This window comes from Corapipo altera, unplaced genomic scaffold (genome assembly GCF_003945725.1).
Source record: "Corapipo altera isolate COAL_440 unplaced genomic scaffold, ASM394572v1 0, whole genome shotgun sequence".
Classification (NCBI taxonomy): domain Eukaryota; kingdom Metazoa; phylum Chordata; class Aves; order Passeriformes; family Pipridae; genus Corapipo; species Corapipo altera.
Genome location: NW_020884872.1, coordinates 59,739,055 through 59,752,641, shown reverse-complemented (window position 1 = coordinate 59,752,641; position 13,587 = coordinate 59,739,055). Strand labels below are relative to the sequence as shown.

Sequence of the window (13,587 nt, the reverse complement as noted above, 5' to 3'; positions counted from 1 at the left end):
CACTGGTGTCACCAGTCTTCCTCTCTTTTGTTACCTAAAAGGTCGGCAATTCCTGGTTCCTGCTGTGTCTCCATCCACCTGGCTGGCTTCACCCATCTTTGTGCCCTTCGTTATCCCAAAGGTTGGCAGTTCACAGCCATGTGTCTTGGGCTCCCACCCAGAGCTCAATCTGTTTGTAAGCAAAGCTACCTGGACTAGATGTCTTCCTCAACAAGCAGCAGATTTAAGAATTGGAATGAGATGGCTTATTTGTTACACTCGGCGAAGTCAGAACTGAAAGAACGAGGGTGGAGGGTGTAATTTCTGACAAGTATCACATTTCAAACATTATCTTAAATAGGTGTAGGCTTTTTTTAAAAAAAAGGAAAAAAGAGGTAAAAAAAAACGGAGAAGGAAAAAATGAAAAAGGGAAAAAGAGTCAGGGAAGAAAAACGGGAGAAGAAAAACAGAGGAGAAAAAAGGGGAAAACAAAAAAGAGTGGGGAGGGGGGAAACCACACCTAAAAATATCTTCAGTTTTTTCCCAAGGTCCTCTACAAGTTTTTGTTTATCTGAGCAAGCCACAAATGTAAGACTCTGTAGCTGCATGCCAATTACAGCCCAGTTACTGTGAATCCAGGTATGCTATGAATCAGTGTGAGCCCGAGGCTTGCCCAAACAGAGCTTTCTGCTCTGTAACTGTACCTCATGTTGGAAGTTCCCCACCTCAGTCCAAAGTCCTGCTTTCCTTACTACTGTCTTTTTTGAAATTTTTACACCACTCCAGCCAATCCTGTCCCCTCCCTTTGCTTCCCTGGCGGCTGGCAGCTCTGGAGGGTGGACAACACAAGTCCATGTTCAGGCTGAGATAAGGGCTGTGGTAGTCACAACTGTGTTTAAATTCACTGCTGGCTTTACTAGAGACAAAACCAGGCACTGCAGAGCCTCAAAACAATGTCAGAAGAAATCTGAAGTTACTAAAGGTATAAAGAGATCCACAAAACACAGACAGAGCCTCCTTTTGCAGCATAGCTGGCTGTTAAATTTAAGCACTCACTTTTTACTATCAACTCTGAGCTGATTGTTATCGGACACTGGAAAACTCGGTTTAAGAACAAAAGTACTTCAGAAGACCTGCACATCACCCTTCATTTTCTTTTTAAAATAAGGCTTTACAATTGATAAAGAAAATTACCTCACTGGGGAGATATATGAAAAAACCCTCTCTGTTTTTAACCAGACGCCACAGGCAGCCGTGAATAATTTCTTTACAAAGTAACCGAAACCATACCCCTTTTTTTACAACTGGCATCTCATCAACCCATAATCCTCACAGATTAACACTGAAGTTCAGTTTCCACCTAACTACTCCTTTGGATTTCTTTGTACATCACAAATGACTACCTAAGATGCTGAGTTTGTGCAGGACCGCTAGAGCTTCACAAAATGTACAAAGCAAATGCTACCGAACTTCAAAATGTTGTAAAATAACTTCAGAACTGGTTAGTAATAACTGTTACTGATCTCTGAAAATGCACACCTCCATGCTCCCTATTCAGACTACGGCACAGGGCATTTAAGTGCAAATTTTCTGTCCCTCCTCTGTCATCTCCCCCCAAAACTGTCTCAGTGCTGCCACTTTCCTGTTCCCATGAAACAATGCCAGAACAGGTGAACCACAAAGTGGCAGGTTTCGATTAACTGTTGTTTTTTCTAAATTAAACTCACCAGTCATGGTAAAGTTAAAGAAAAAATTATAACAATAATTAAAAGAACGGTTTCAGGAATTACATTAGTTCTTTCTTCCTGTGCACCTTAAAAGCATAATTAGCCACACTGGTAAAATATATAAAGTGTAGCAAATTGTACTATCTGACAAGTTGGCTTGGAATTTCTTCTGCACAAAACATTATCCCCTATATTTGTCACAGAAAAAAAAAATTCAATATTCCATTTAGACATAAAACTGAATTCAAAGCCAAATGCTCCAATTAATTTTGTTAATCACCCTTTACTACATGATGGTTAATCATTTAAAATTCCATAATACTGGTAACAAACTGACCATAAAATTGCCATCACAGTTTCTTCCAGGGAAAACTGCTTTTAAAGAAGAGGGTGATAAGGCAGGTCTGCCTATTCATTATAAAAAAATTACAGCGTGAACATTAACATAACTAAAAAGCTGGTTGCTGGCCATCTCTCAGCAGGGCTTCACGTGAAACAGATGCTGTTCTTACAGTTTTCTGCAGGTTATAATTTATACTACAGGCAAGTAATCACCAATGTGTGACAGCTGTGCTTTTGAAGGGCTGAAGCTACATCTTAGAGATGAAAAAACCTACCAGCATCCATTATTCTGCACATAGATCCCTAAAAACTAAGTGCTTCAGTATCATGAGGCCTACTGCTAATTTCCGTTAGTCCAGGAGAAAAGAGAAGCTTATTGTTTTAGAGTCATAAAACATTACTGAAAAAACCAATAACTTAAAAAAACCTAAATCCTTCATATTAAGCAGTCATCGCTTAGTAAAGTTTAGTCATTAATGATGGTGGTTTCAGTTTTGTTTTGCTGTGAACTTCAGGCTTATAAATATTTTACTGTGGAATTAGTACAGCCTTTACAATGTCTGATCCTCTCTCAAAGGCATAACGTGGAAGTGACTGAAAAGACTGGTACAAACTTCAAAGAGCAAAACAACTCATTTCACTGTTGAGACCAAACATGCCCATGAATAAAATCAAGGAAACTTTAAAGAAGGGAAGAAAAAAAAAAATCAGCTGAAAAAAGAGTAGGTGGGAAATTCCAGTTACAATCAGCCTCATTTCAGAGGCAGCTTACAGCAAGCTGTGCTTGAACTGGGTCTCTTCCACAAAGTAGTCTTGCAGTTCAAGCTGGCAGCTGTGGCCACAGCCAATGCTTGTCTGCAGTGGGCAGAGAGGTGACAGGGGCCTTCTTCCCCCATGTCCTCTCCTTATCTCCTGTGGGGTGCCTTCACAGCCCTGGGCCCCAGACTCTACCCCACTAGAGTCAGGCAGGATAGCTCCCTGCCAGAAACCATGGGCTGAGCTACTACCAGTGCTGCCTGTCTTGCATCCTGAGCAGGACCTTTCCAGCAGCTATGCTGGTCCCTGCCCAGCCTGCATTCATCTACTTTCCAAGGAAACCCACAGCGTGCACAGTAGCTAGCAGGATGGAGAATGTGAAACAGATAATTAGGTAGCATCTCCTTCACAACAATAATCTCTGCAAAGTGGCAGCTCTCCATTTCTCAGGACTTTGCTTTTAAAGAAAACCAGACTGCTTCAACTACAACGGATGATAGGAACAATACTGTACTTGTCTGCCTCCAAAGTATCCCTGAAACCCTTGGACACCAACGGTTACAAGGATTACATATTTTCAGTTTCTGGCAGCAATTTGCAAACCATTCTCATGTGACCAGCAACAAAAAAAAAAAACTTTAAGAAGTTTTCTTAAACTCCACAAAAGCAGAGTTTCACAATTACTCATGCAAGTAAAAGTTCACACACAAGATATTATTACAGTGAATATGGATTCACAAAACCAATCCACTATGAAAATTCACACAGACACATTAAGTGGTGCTTAAGTAACACACTGAGGAAATGCCAGTTGCAGTGTGAATAATTAATATGAACAGCAAGGGAATAGTTGGCAAGAGGTCTCAAATAATGTTTGAGTATGTAAAACCTTCTTGAATAATAACCTAACTTATTTGTTTGGTCACAGTCTGTTCTCAGATAATTCACTACTAAGAAAGAAAAAAGGAGCGATTTTCATCAGCAATTTACTGAGAACAGCTCATGTCAATTTACTCTGTGAACTGCTCTTCATGTCATGTTGAGTTCTTATTTTGCTTTTGGTAGTAAAAGGTTGTATCAGAATATCCCTTCAGAAACAATGTCAAAAGCATGAGTGAAACCAAAAAGCTGTCTGCATCCCTGGAGACAGTCCAGGTGTGGAGCCTAGTGGATGAAAGGAGACTACCCCACCTTTGAAATTTGTTCTCCAAAAATGCTTCAAATGCATGCATTAAGTGAGGAGTTGTTTTTTAAAAAATGTGAACTCTTTGAGCTTTTCTCTTGAGAATTGTTTTCTCTTTGGGGATACCTTTTCTAACAGAACTTACGCAAAACGTGTATTTTAGGCATTAATTATTATTAGACATCCAAAATAATTACTATGTTGAGCATACTTACACCAGTAAGTCACGCTAATGTGCACATTTTATAGTTAACTGTACACCCTCAGAAAGTTAGAAGTAGTACATCTACTCAAGCTGCATATTCCAGCTTTTTGGTATACATGTTTACTTAGGAATGTACTGGCTATTAAATAAGAGCAAACTAAACCTATGAAGAGGAAAGAAAAATCTCCTTGGTACTCTGAGCAGGACCCTGCCTTAATCTCTGGATGAAGTTGATGAATGAAACTCTTCACCATTATCAGCTGTGCAACTGGGATTGCAAGCCACCTGCCAACAGTATTAATGCCATTTTCTCTGTCTCTTACAGAATTAACAGCATTCAATACAACTATTCATGTTATTCCCTTGTTGTTTTTTGTCATTAAGCTTTTTTCCACCATTAGTCACAGCCATCTTGGTGCAAAAACATCTCATAGAAAATGTTTTTATTAACAACCTGTGAGGGTGATATCATCATCTTCTATGATTTGCTCTTCTGCGACGTCCAGAGAGTTTTCAGTGATCATGTCACTAGGTTCATCCACACAGGTTAATCCAGAGTAGTTATGTAGGAGTTCCGCACTAGGAACATGCTCCACGATGACAGCAGGGAAAATGGATGGATCACCAAGCTGGAGGATTGGGGGAAAAAAATCAACAACAAAACAGTAGTTAGACCACATCCAATCTAACCACTTATTGATTAATACTTCAACAGACCTATACTACATCACTTGAATGTCAGACTGTCAGGAGAGAGTACCTAAGAACAAGATGATTTTTAGCACATGAAACCAAATAGCAGCAGTGTCCCACTATGAGACAGGGGCTGAATATCACTGAAGTATTTAATGTACTGACTTTACTCCAGTATGTAATACCAGACTTCTATGACATGATTTTACAGCATTAAAGCTGACAATACAGAGGAGTGGCATAGCATAGTAGGTGAAAAATTTTGCTGACAATAATACTGCATGAGCGACTTGCTGCAAGCACCTTTATCTTTTGCTCTTCCCATCAAGCTGGGGGTGGAGTCGTGTGGCTGTCAGGACTGGATGAAGCTCTCACAGGCACTAAGTTTCCCATGAGACATTATTTGAAGTTCACTATTTTAGGACACACTTGTTAAAAGATGAAGGTGTGTAATGGGTTGATATAAGTGCTCTAGTACATTCCCTCTCTAATTCTTATGGTTTTAGTCACTTGACATTCCTCACACCCCACCCTCCCTGCCACTTTCCTTCCTAAGTCTGTTTTCAGACATCATACTGTTGTCTTGAGAGTTATTTTGCATCAGAGATACAGAAGAGAAGACGTAGCTGGAAAACAGAAATCAAGCTGACCAGCAATAATAATGAAATGCACACACTCTGAAATCATTCAACAGGAAGAGGTTTTCAGAAAATAACATCTACTACAGACACAGTATTTTCTAAACTGAGTTTTTTAAAATGTCATTTGCAGGAAGAAAGTCATAGCTGGTGATAGCAGAGTAGGTTCAAAGAAAGTCTACTGTAACTTTAAGGTTCCCTCATTACAAAAATAAAACATGCTATGAACGTGGTAAGCTTAAAAGCAGGAAGACAAACCAGAAAGTTGCTAAAACATGTTTCTGAGAGAACCAGTATAAGTACATTTGGTCTTGCTCTCCACAGAAGAGTACAGATATGTACAGATTACAGAATCGTAGAATGGCCTGTGTTGCAAGGTTCACCTAGTTCCAACCCTCCTGCCCGACACTTTTAACTAGACCATGTGGCTCAGACCTCCATACAGCCTGGCCTTAAACACTTCCAGGGATGGGGCATTGCAACTTCTCTGGGCAACCTGTTCCACTACCCTTCCACCTTCACAGTAAAGAACTTTTTCCTAATATCCAATCTAAACCTGCTCTCTTTTAGTTTGAAGCCGTTCCCACCTGTCCTGTCACTACATGCTCCTGTATATGGTCTCAATCTTTCTTGTAGGCTCCCTTCAGGTACTGGAAGGAAGAGCAGGTAGTTTTATTTAACCACACAAGGAAGAAACAAAAGGTAAAAACCCAACCATACGATTATGATCTTGCTCAGGAATTGCTCATGTCTCACTCTTGCCACTACACACACCATCACCAATGGAAAATGGTATCAGAGCTGTTGGCTCAACACAGACAAAGCTTCCCCTAGGGAAGAGTCTGGACCATAAGTAAGTACTGAAAGTAGAAAGTGCAATTAGAAGTTTTAAAAGGCAGTAATTACCACTTCAAATTGCTCTGTGTTTTGTAAAACATGTCTCAGCAAAAACTGTGTTAAAGGGCAACCAGGATAAAAGGAATAACTAAGACACAAAACTGGTATTTTAATGGGCTTCTATCATGGACAGTCTGCTAAGCAAAAAAATGCCAACAAAACCAAAATTAAAAAAAATCCCAACAAATAACTGACCGACTCTGTTAAACATAAGCTTCAAAAGAGAGCAATATGGTAGGAGATCAATAAAAATGAACAAAGTGCAGACCAGTTAAAGCCCTCTTGTGCAATCATGTTGCCAGATAATAGGCATATATTGAGTCAAGCAATGGGATAGCTTCTACCCCACACCTTTGTGGCTACCTCTAACCAGCGCTGCATCGTGCCAGAGCAGAGAAACCAGAAATCATTGGTGGTCAAGAGGTCCCTGCTGTTCCTCAGAAAGAATCATGTCCACACGGTTTATCCTATTTGTTTACTGACCCCAACATCCTTGATCCTATTTGCTTCCAGGCAAGATTAAATTAAATAAAAGCCACATCAATAAAAAAAGATAAATCATTGTAAAGAGAGAAGAAAAAAAAAAAAACCTCTATGCATTAAAAAAAAGTTTTATTTTTAACAATACGTTCCATAAGCTACAGGAAGATGGTCCATGACAACCTTCTGAGATAAAATTCATGTTCTGAAAGTAATTTAAATACCTCAAATTCAGTAATATGCCACAGTACATAATTTGGGGATGTAAGTTTCATCTATTGCATGCCCATATGCCACTACATTTAAAGAAAATTTGAAAAAGGATTACATACAGCTACACGCTCAAGGCTCCAGTCACCTGCAAGCAAGAACAGTACATGCTTTGCAAGTACCTTTTCAGTATTCCAGTGACCACGTAAGAACTATGGATTTTAGGTAGGGAAGATGCAAGTAAGAAGGCTTCAGTCTTCTCATCCTCCTCTAGTTTATAGACGCTAAGGGTGAGGTTCATCTCACCTAACTTCGGACAGTTGGTGGTGCAGGCACTTGGACATGAGCTGGGAACCCCAGGTTTCATTCAGAGCCAACAGACAGGAATGGTATTTCTAGGGCACAGTTCCCCTCCCCAGTTTTAGGCTCCTGTACTACAATAGGGTGAGTCATGCCCTAAACCCACCTATTTCTCTGCATTGACTATAAAAGGGGGGAGGCATTGGAGTGTTCATTTCTGATGTAGGCAACTGTGTCCCACACACACTCATCAGTAAAATAATTTATTTCTAATATAAAGGTGGTTCTGTATGCACTAACCAAAAGGTAGAGTGCAAACTATCCCAAAGCTTTAAAAGGTCCGAAATTAGAGTGGATAAATCAGCAATGATTTTCAAGAAATTGACACAGAGATCCATAGAAGAATAATTTGTGCATTTTTTTCCTTTTGCCTACCTCTGCTGTTTCATCTTTCTTATGTAAAATACAGTTAAAATATGACACCCTAGCTCTGCCAAACTCTGACTTGACTTCAGCCCATCTCCCATATCTGCTGGATACATAAAGGAGTTGAGCTACTGCTGAAACTCTCCCAAATCTCAGACACCAAATTCCTTGCTATAGTTTATCTACAAACCTGTCCTGTAGACTGATCTTTAACAATTCAGAGGAGTGCAAAGCTTCATACAGATGCTGAAGTCCCTGGAAAATCGCATGAGCAGGTCCCTGAAAGCACTGGTCATGCTCCATAACCCCCTGAAAACTGAACCGTCTCCTCTTCCAGGGTCAAAGACAACAATCTTCCTTCCTGCTCTCAAATTCTTCCAGTGTGTTTGACATGGTGACAAGGTGTTTCTTTTTTTCTCTGAGAATTGTCTCATCAGCTGTCACCAACTGACAGAAGATCAAAACACTATTCTGGTTGTGGAAATGGCAAATAAGGAAGGAGACTTCTTCTGCTTTGGAACTGTCTTCTCATACTACAAGTCTTCTAAAGAAGATAAGTTGTCCCAGGAATGTGGTAACTAGCTTCTAACTGGGTGGAATAAATTTTGTGCAAGTGAGAGATGGGTGGGAAGAAACACATGTAATAGAGAGGAGAAGGGAAAAGCTACATGGAAAAAAAAAAGGAGAAAGAAACCTCAGGGAAAAAAAAAAGTCTGTCTTTTTAACCAAATGACAGAATTCAGACTCACAATGCAGATGGCTATTTATTAAAAGGGAAACCAAAAACAAAACAACGCAAAAACTAAACAAAACTAGGTGAAGTGACCTTAGTGACTAGAAAATGGCCTTCAGTTTTCTCTGTGGAGGCAGAGGCAGCCTCTTGGCTTTAAAGGCATTCCCATGGCCAGCATCTGAGGGATGCTGCAGGCTGGTATATGCTGCTTGTTTTCCTGGGGAGACAACCTCATTACAGATTTCACAATTTTCCTTAAAGTCTTCATAAAACTGCAAGTGGATAAGGGAAGGAACTTTCTGCAGAAGCTGGAAATAGCCAAAAAAAATTAAGACATTGGTCTTGACCAGGTGACAATGTTTCAGAAAGCCCATGGCGACATCGGGGAATGTGGAAGAGCAAACTGAAGCATGAGATGATGGTGCAGAAGTCATGGCCCAACCTAAGGGCTTGGACCTCTCTTCTGCAGAAGAAGGGAAGAGAGAAGCATCCCTCAGAGATACAAAAGGGGTCTTCAGGCACTGGTTACTACACCCATCAGAGCCACTTGAGAGAGCACATCCTGGCAAAGAACAGTCATGCTGGGAACTCTGTTACCAACTTAATGGTTGTAATGATTCAGCTTGTCCCTGGTACCATTTAAAGCTTCCTAGTATGGATCTAGCCACTCTGGCTGCTTTTATTCAACATTTTAGATTAAGAATGTCTTGATCGAATATCACATTAGCTGTAAGTCCACAAAGGACTAAATGAAAAGATGTTGACAGAAGAAGCTGCAGACAGGAAGAGAAGTAGGTTTAGGGAGCAGCACTGACTCAGCTAAAGCCTGTACAAGCTACTGGACAGTTTTATCTGCGCAGTTTCTCCCTCTCTCCCACTCTCTCAACAAAAATATAACCCAAACAAAGCAAAACAAAACAAAGAAAAAAACAAAAACACAGAAAGGAGGAAAAATAGCAAACCCTCTATTTTAACCAGATCTCTGTCATGTAGCAGAAGCCAGACAGGTTATCAGTAGCCTTAGCCCAAGCCACTTGTTCCCTTTTCAAAATTACGAGGATATTTTCTTCCTGTTTCTTCCTCACCATACATCTACCATGTGATAAAGGAATCTCTCAAGAAAAAAAAAAGTCATTCTGTTCTAAACTGCAAAGGATAAAGCTGATAAGAGCAAGCCTTTCCCATTCACACGGGTCCATGTGATTGAGCCCCTCCCATTGCCATTTGCCACTGAATGCTGAATGCTTACATTTGCAAATGGACTGTTCATAATTTACGGTTGTTTAACCAAGACTTAAAAAAAAAAAATTAAACAAAATAGCCATGAATTATGACTTCCCTGAAATACTGAGCATAGCTGCCATTTAGACCCTGAACCTCTCCCCGCAGCTGTTCCATGTCCCAACAGCTCTTGGCACAACTGAGCTCCAGGCAAAGCTTTGTCAAGAAGAAAAGTACCAAAGTTCTTGCAATGACAGCTTGCAATGATGTGGGGGCATCACAAAAATAATTATCCAAAGATCAGTTAAATTACACCTCTGTGTAAATGTCACCTTTTGTATACCGATGAAAATCAAAAAAAATGCACTTACAGAGCTAAAACTTTCGAAAAGTACAAATTATGTTATCCATTCTTAAATACACTTAATCTATCCAGAATTTAAAAACTTCCAGAGTAGCAACAGCTCCTATGTGGTAAGAAGCAGATCCATCAAGTATAAGCAAGCAGCAGCCTTTTCAGGTTAATGTTGTGCTATGAATCCTTGTCCGAACTAAATCTTGCTCCAGCTTCCCAGGTCCTTACTCCTGCAGTCTCTGCAGGACTTCTCTTCTACAACTGAGTATTCCAGATCTAACTAACTGCACCTTTGATATCTGAACTAAGTCGACCCAGTGATTTAAGAGGAGCTTGCATCTGACAGTTTGCAGTGATAGACTTTCTGCTACGTACTCTCTACCTTTGATTTCATCACTTTTAAGCGTATGCTACAAGATGCCTTCTTGCCTTAGGTTTCTCTGGAGCAGAATTTAGTAGGGTTATGAGATAAAAATCACGATGGAGTTTGTTCCGAAGCTGAAGAAAGCTCTGTTAAGGGAGGTTTTACTGTCCTTTTGAGTGCTCTTTAGTATTTTTTAAGTTTTTCAGGTGCGCATCCGAAGACATTGCAAGAGGCAGAACACAAGGCTAAACTGACCAAAACCATGTCTGCTCGCACTGCCCCTCCCAGGAATCACACTGCTGAAGTAACCCTTCCCATCTCAATTCTCCCCTCTCCCATTGGCTTGTAAAGTAAAGACAGCAATGAACAACCAACAGGCTCATTTTCGACTACACTTGTGCAATTCCCATATCTAAATCCCCAGGCTACCACAAGCTCTGGAAAAATACAGGGAAGGAAGTTACATTACTAATTCCACCCAAAACTGAGTTAGCACTTCAGACAGACAACACTCAGTTCATTGAAATGATCGCATGACTCTGACAGCAGAAAGAGGCCACTGACCCAGTCAGATATTAGGCCATACAGAAAAACAGAGACGATTATAAAGCCAAAAATACTTTTTTTAAACAGAGGAGAATAAATGCTTTTCACATTAACAAGAAGAGGAACAGTTTGTCATGGCACTTCTCGGCCTTTTAAGAACTGTTTCTCCACAGTACCCAGACACCTAATTTCTTGTAAATAAATGTAAAATCTGCTATTAACTACCAGCTACAGAGCAGGCACCTGATTTTTACAAGAGGAATCTGACACTGAAGCTTCAGGACTTAGGATGTGGTTTAAATAATCAACATCTAACTGAGAGACTACTCAGGTAGAAACAGGCATATTTTCTCTGCAGTGTGAAAAAAACCCAATTTAAATTACATTCAAGCTTATTTCTGAATAGTTGATATACAATGACATCATTTAGAAACCAATCTGTAAATAACAGTAAGCAGGTACATACTGTCCCTTGCAGTCATCTATAGCGTGACCATTACTTTTATTCAGAATTTCATTCTAGCATATTCTAGAGAAGTTGAAACTACTGTAAAATACCAGAATTTGGGAAATTCTACATCACACACAAATGGATTCTACTGGTACAAATCAGCAAAACAGAAAAAAACTTTTTTGGAGGAGCATGTCTCTCCAATACTGCAGAAGTTATAGCATTTCAACCAATTTCTGTTCTGCCCGTGCAAGTTACAGGAAGCAACCAGAAGCTTTTGAAACAGCACAAAGATCTGCTGCAACAATAATGACCTCAATGTTTCCTTTTTGTGTTTTACACCACACTTTTTCCTCACGTTTAACAATACTCTTAGCACTGACTTGTACAAATATGGTTTCTTACACCGTCCCATACCTGCTGCTCATCCTCCATGACGTTGCTGGCAAATTCAAACACAAGCTCATTCTGCTGTACAACTGCTGCCATAATAACGCATTCCCAGGTCTCAGCTCCACATACAAAGAAAAATGTTCTCAAATGCAAAAGAATGGAGAGCGTCACCGAGGTCCAGCTGAGCAGAAAGGCAGGATCACAAAACGAATTGAGTATCAGTGTTTGTATTTCTTAGATCATCAGTGTTCCTGGGTTCTTCTCTTCTCAAAGTGAAACAAACCAAGGCAAATCCTTTCCTGAGTTATTCTTCCCACCTCAATAGCCTTTGTCACTGCAGAGAGAAAAACAAAAAAAATTATCATTACTTTAGCTATGCAAAATAGTAGCAGTTGCAACAAAGAAATAAAACTGTTCTATCTAAGTCCAAGGAAGTCGAACACTTCTGTGTCTCCAAAGGTATTAGTTTAACTGACTAACATATGTGAATTTTCATTCCCTGAAACAAATTTTCATTCCTGAAACAAAACTGTTTCAGGAAGTAAGACATCAGTTTCAAAGCGTTTCGTATTAAAGGCATGCAACTAAGGAAAAGTGACATTAGTTAACAAAAAGAAAATCCATGTTTTCATTTGATTCGTATATGCAGTTTTCACATTCATTAGTAACTCTCATCTTTACAGTTTACTCAAAGTAAAAATACAAACCCTAGGCTGACCTACTCGGCTGTAGATATCTCAAGTACATCACTTTTCTTCTTCACGCACAGTTCAAATTTAGCAAAGTTGTTATTTTCCAAGCAAAGCGCTCTAGACTTTTCCCAGTGTGAAAATGACAAAACCAGTAAATAAATTCTTTGTACAACCCACAGAGTCCCCAAGTTCCTACCTGAAGCAGATCTTCAGCTTCATGTTAAAAATGCACTGTACACGTACCCTTATCTCTACCACAGGCTCGCAAGCAGCCGGAAGGAAACAGCACTGACCACGTCATGGCAAATTAGAATCGGCAAAAAAACTGCACAGTACAAAGCAAAAAAAAAATTCCCAAACTACAGAATGTAAACAGCTTCAGTGAAGGGATATGTGCCTACAGATCCCATGTTTTCACTTATTCATCAGCACCAAAGGTAAATATGGTGAACAGGAGCTTAGGAGGAGGTTGTGCTGTTCCACTCCTGGGGAAAAAGGCCAATGCAAAACCTCATCTTCGTATACAACTATGGTGACCCATGTGTTAACAAAAAAATCTACCATTTCAAAAGGATAACAGGACCAGGTGTCTAAAATTAGGAACCTAAGAGAGTATGTTGGTGCCTAGGAATTTAAACCCATGTATTTTAAAAGAAGCAAAATGTGTAGTTCCTAGCATTTTGAGCAAAATTCTTTACACTGCCTTTGATTAAGGGTAGCTGTGACAGAAGATTTACAGGAAGAGGTCTGCCTAACACATACTCATCCAGAGTGAGACCCCCAAAAAAAGCCTCAGGGTAACTTCAGTGCCACTGGCAAGGATCAGCATCTGCCTTTGTACAGGAGGTTTAACTTGGCCTTTTTTTTGCAGTAGGCTGAAACTCGAAAAAATGAAGGGCATCTTCCTCACCCCAGTGCCAAGCAATTTAATTAGGGAGGATCATGTCAGAGACTCATACTCCTTCACTCTAGGAAATGTAACAGCTGTTTTTCCTA

At 39.9% G+C, this 13,587-nt stretch overlaps 1 protein-coding gene across 8 annotated transcripts in view; it reads right to left on the bottom strand.

Moving 5' to 3' along the window:
* ELF1 (E74 like ETS transcription factor 1) overlaps nucleotides 1-13,587 on the bottom strand; it is an 85,798-nt gene that overhangs the window by 24,393 nt on the left and 47,818 nt on the right. For 7 of the 8 annotated variants that reach the window (XM_027649900.1, XM_027649910.1, XM_027649946.1 and 4 more), the window contains 2 exons: nucleotides 11,924-12,233; nucleotides 4,647-4,821 (listed from right to left, as the gene is read on the bottom strand). In XM_027649900.1, the coding sequence (XP_027505701.1) occupies nucleotides 4,647-4,821; nucleotides 11,924-11,995 (247 nt within the window). In that variant the 5' untranslated portion in view covers nucleotides 11,996-12,233. Of the gene's footprint in view, nucleotides 1-4,646; nucleotides 4,822-11,923; nucleotides 12,234-12,617; nucleotides 12,788-13,587 lie in introns of those variants that run through there. The other variant, XM_027649937.1, reaches the window with a different exon arrangement.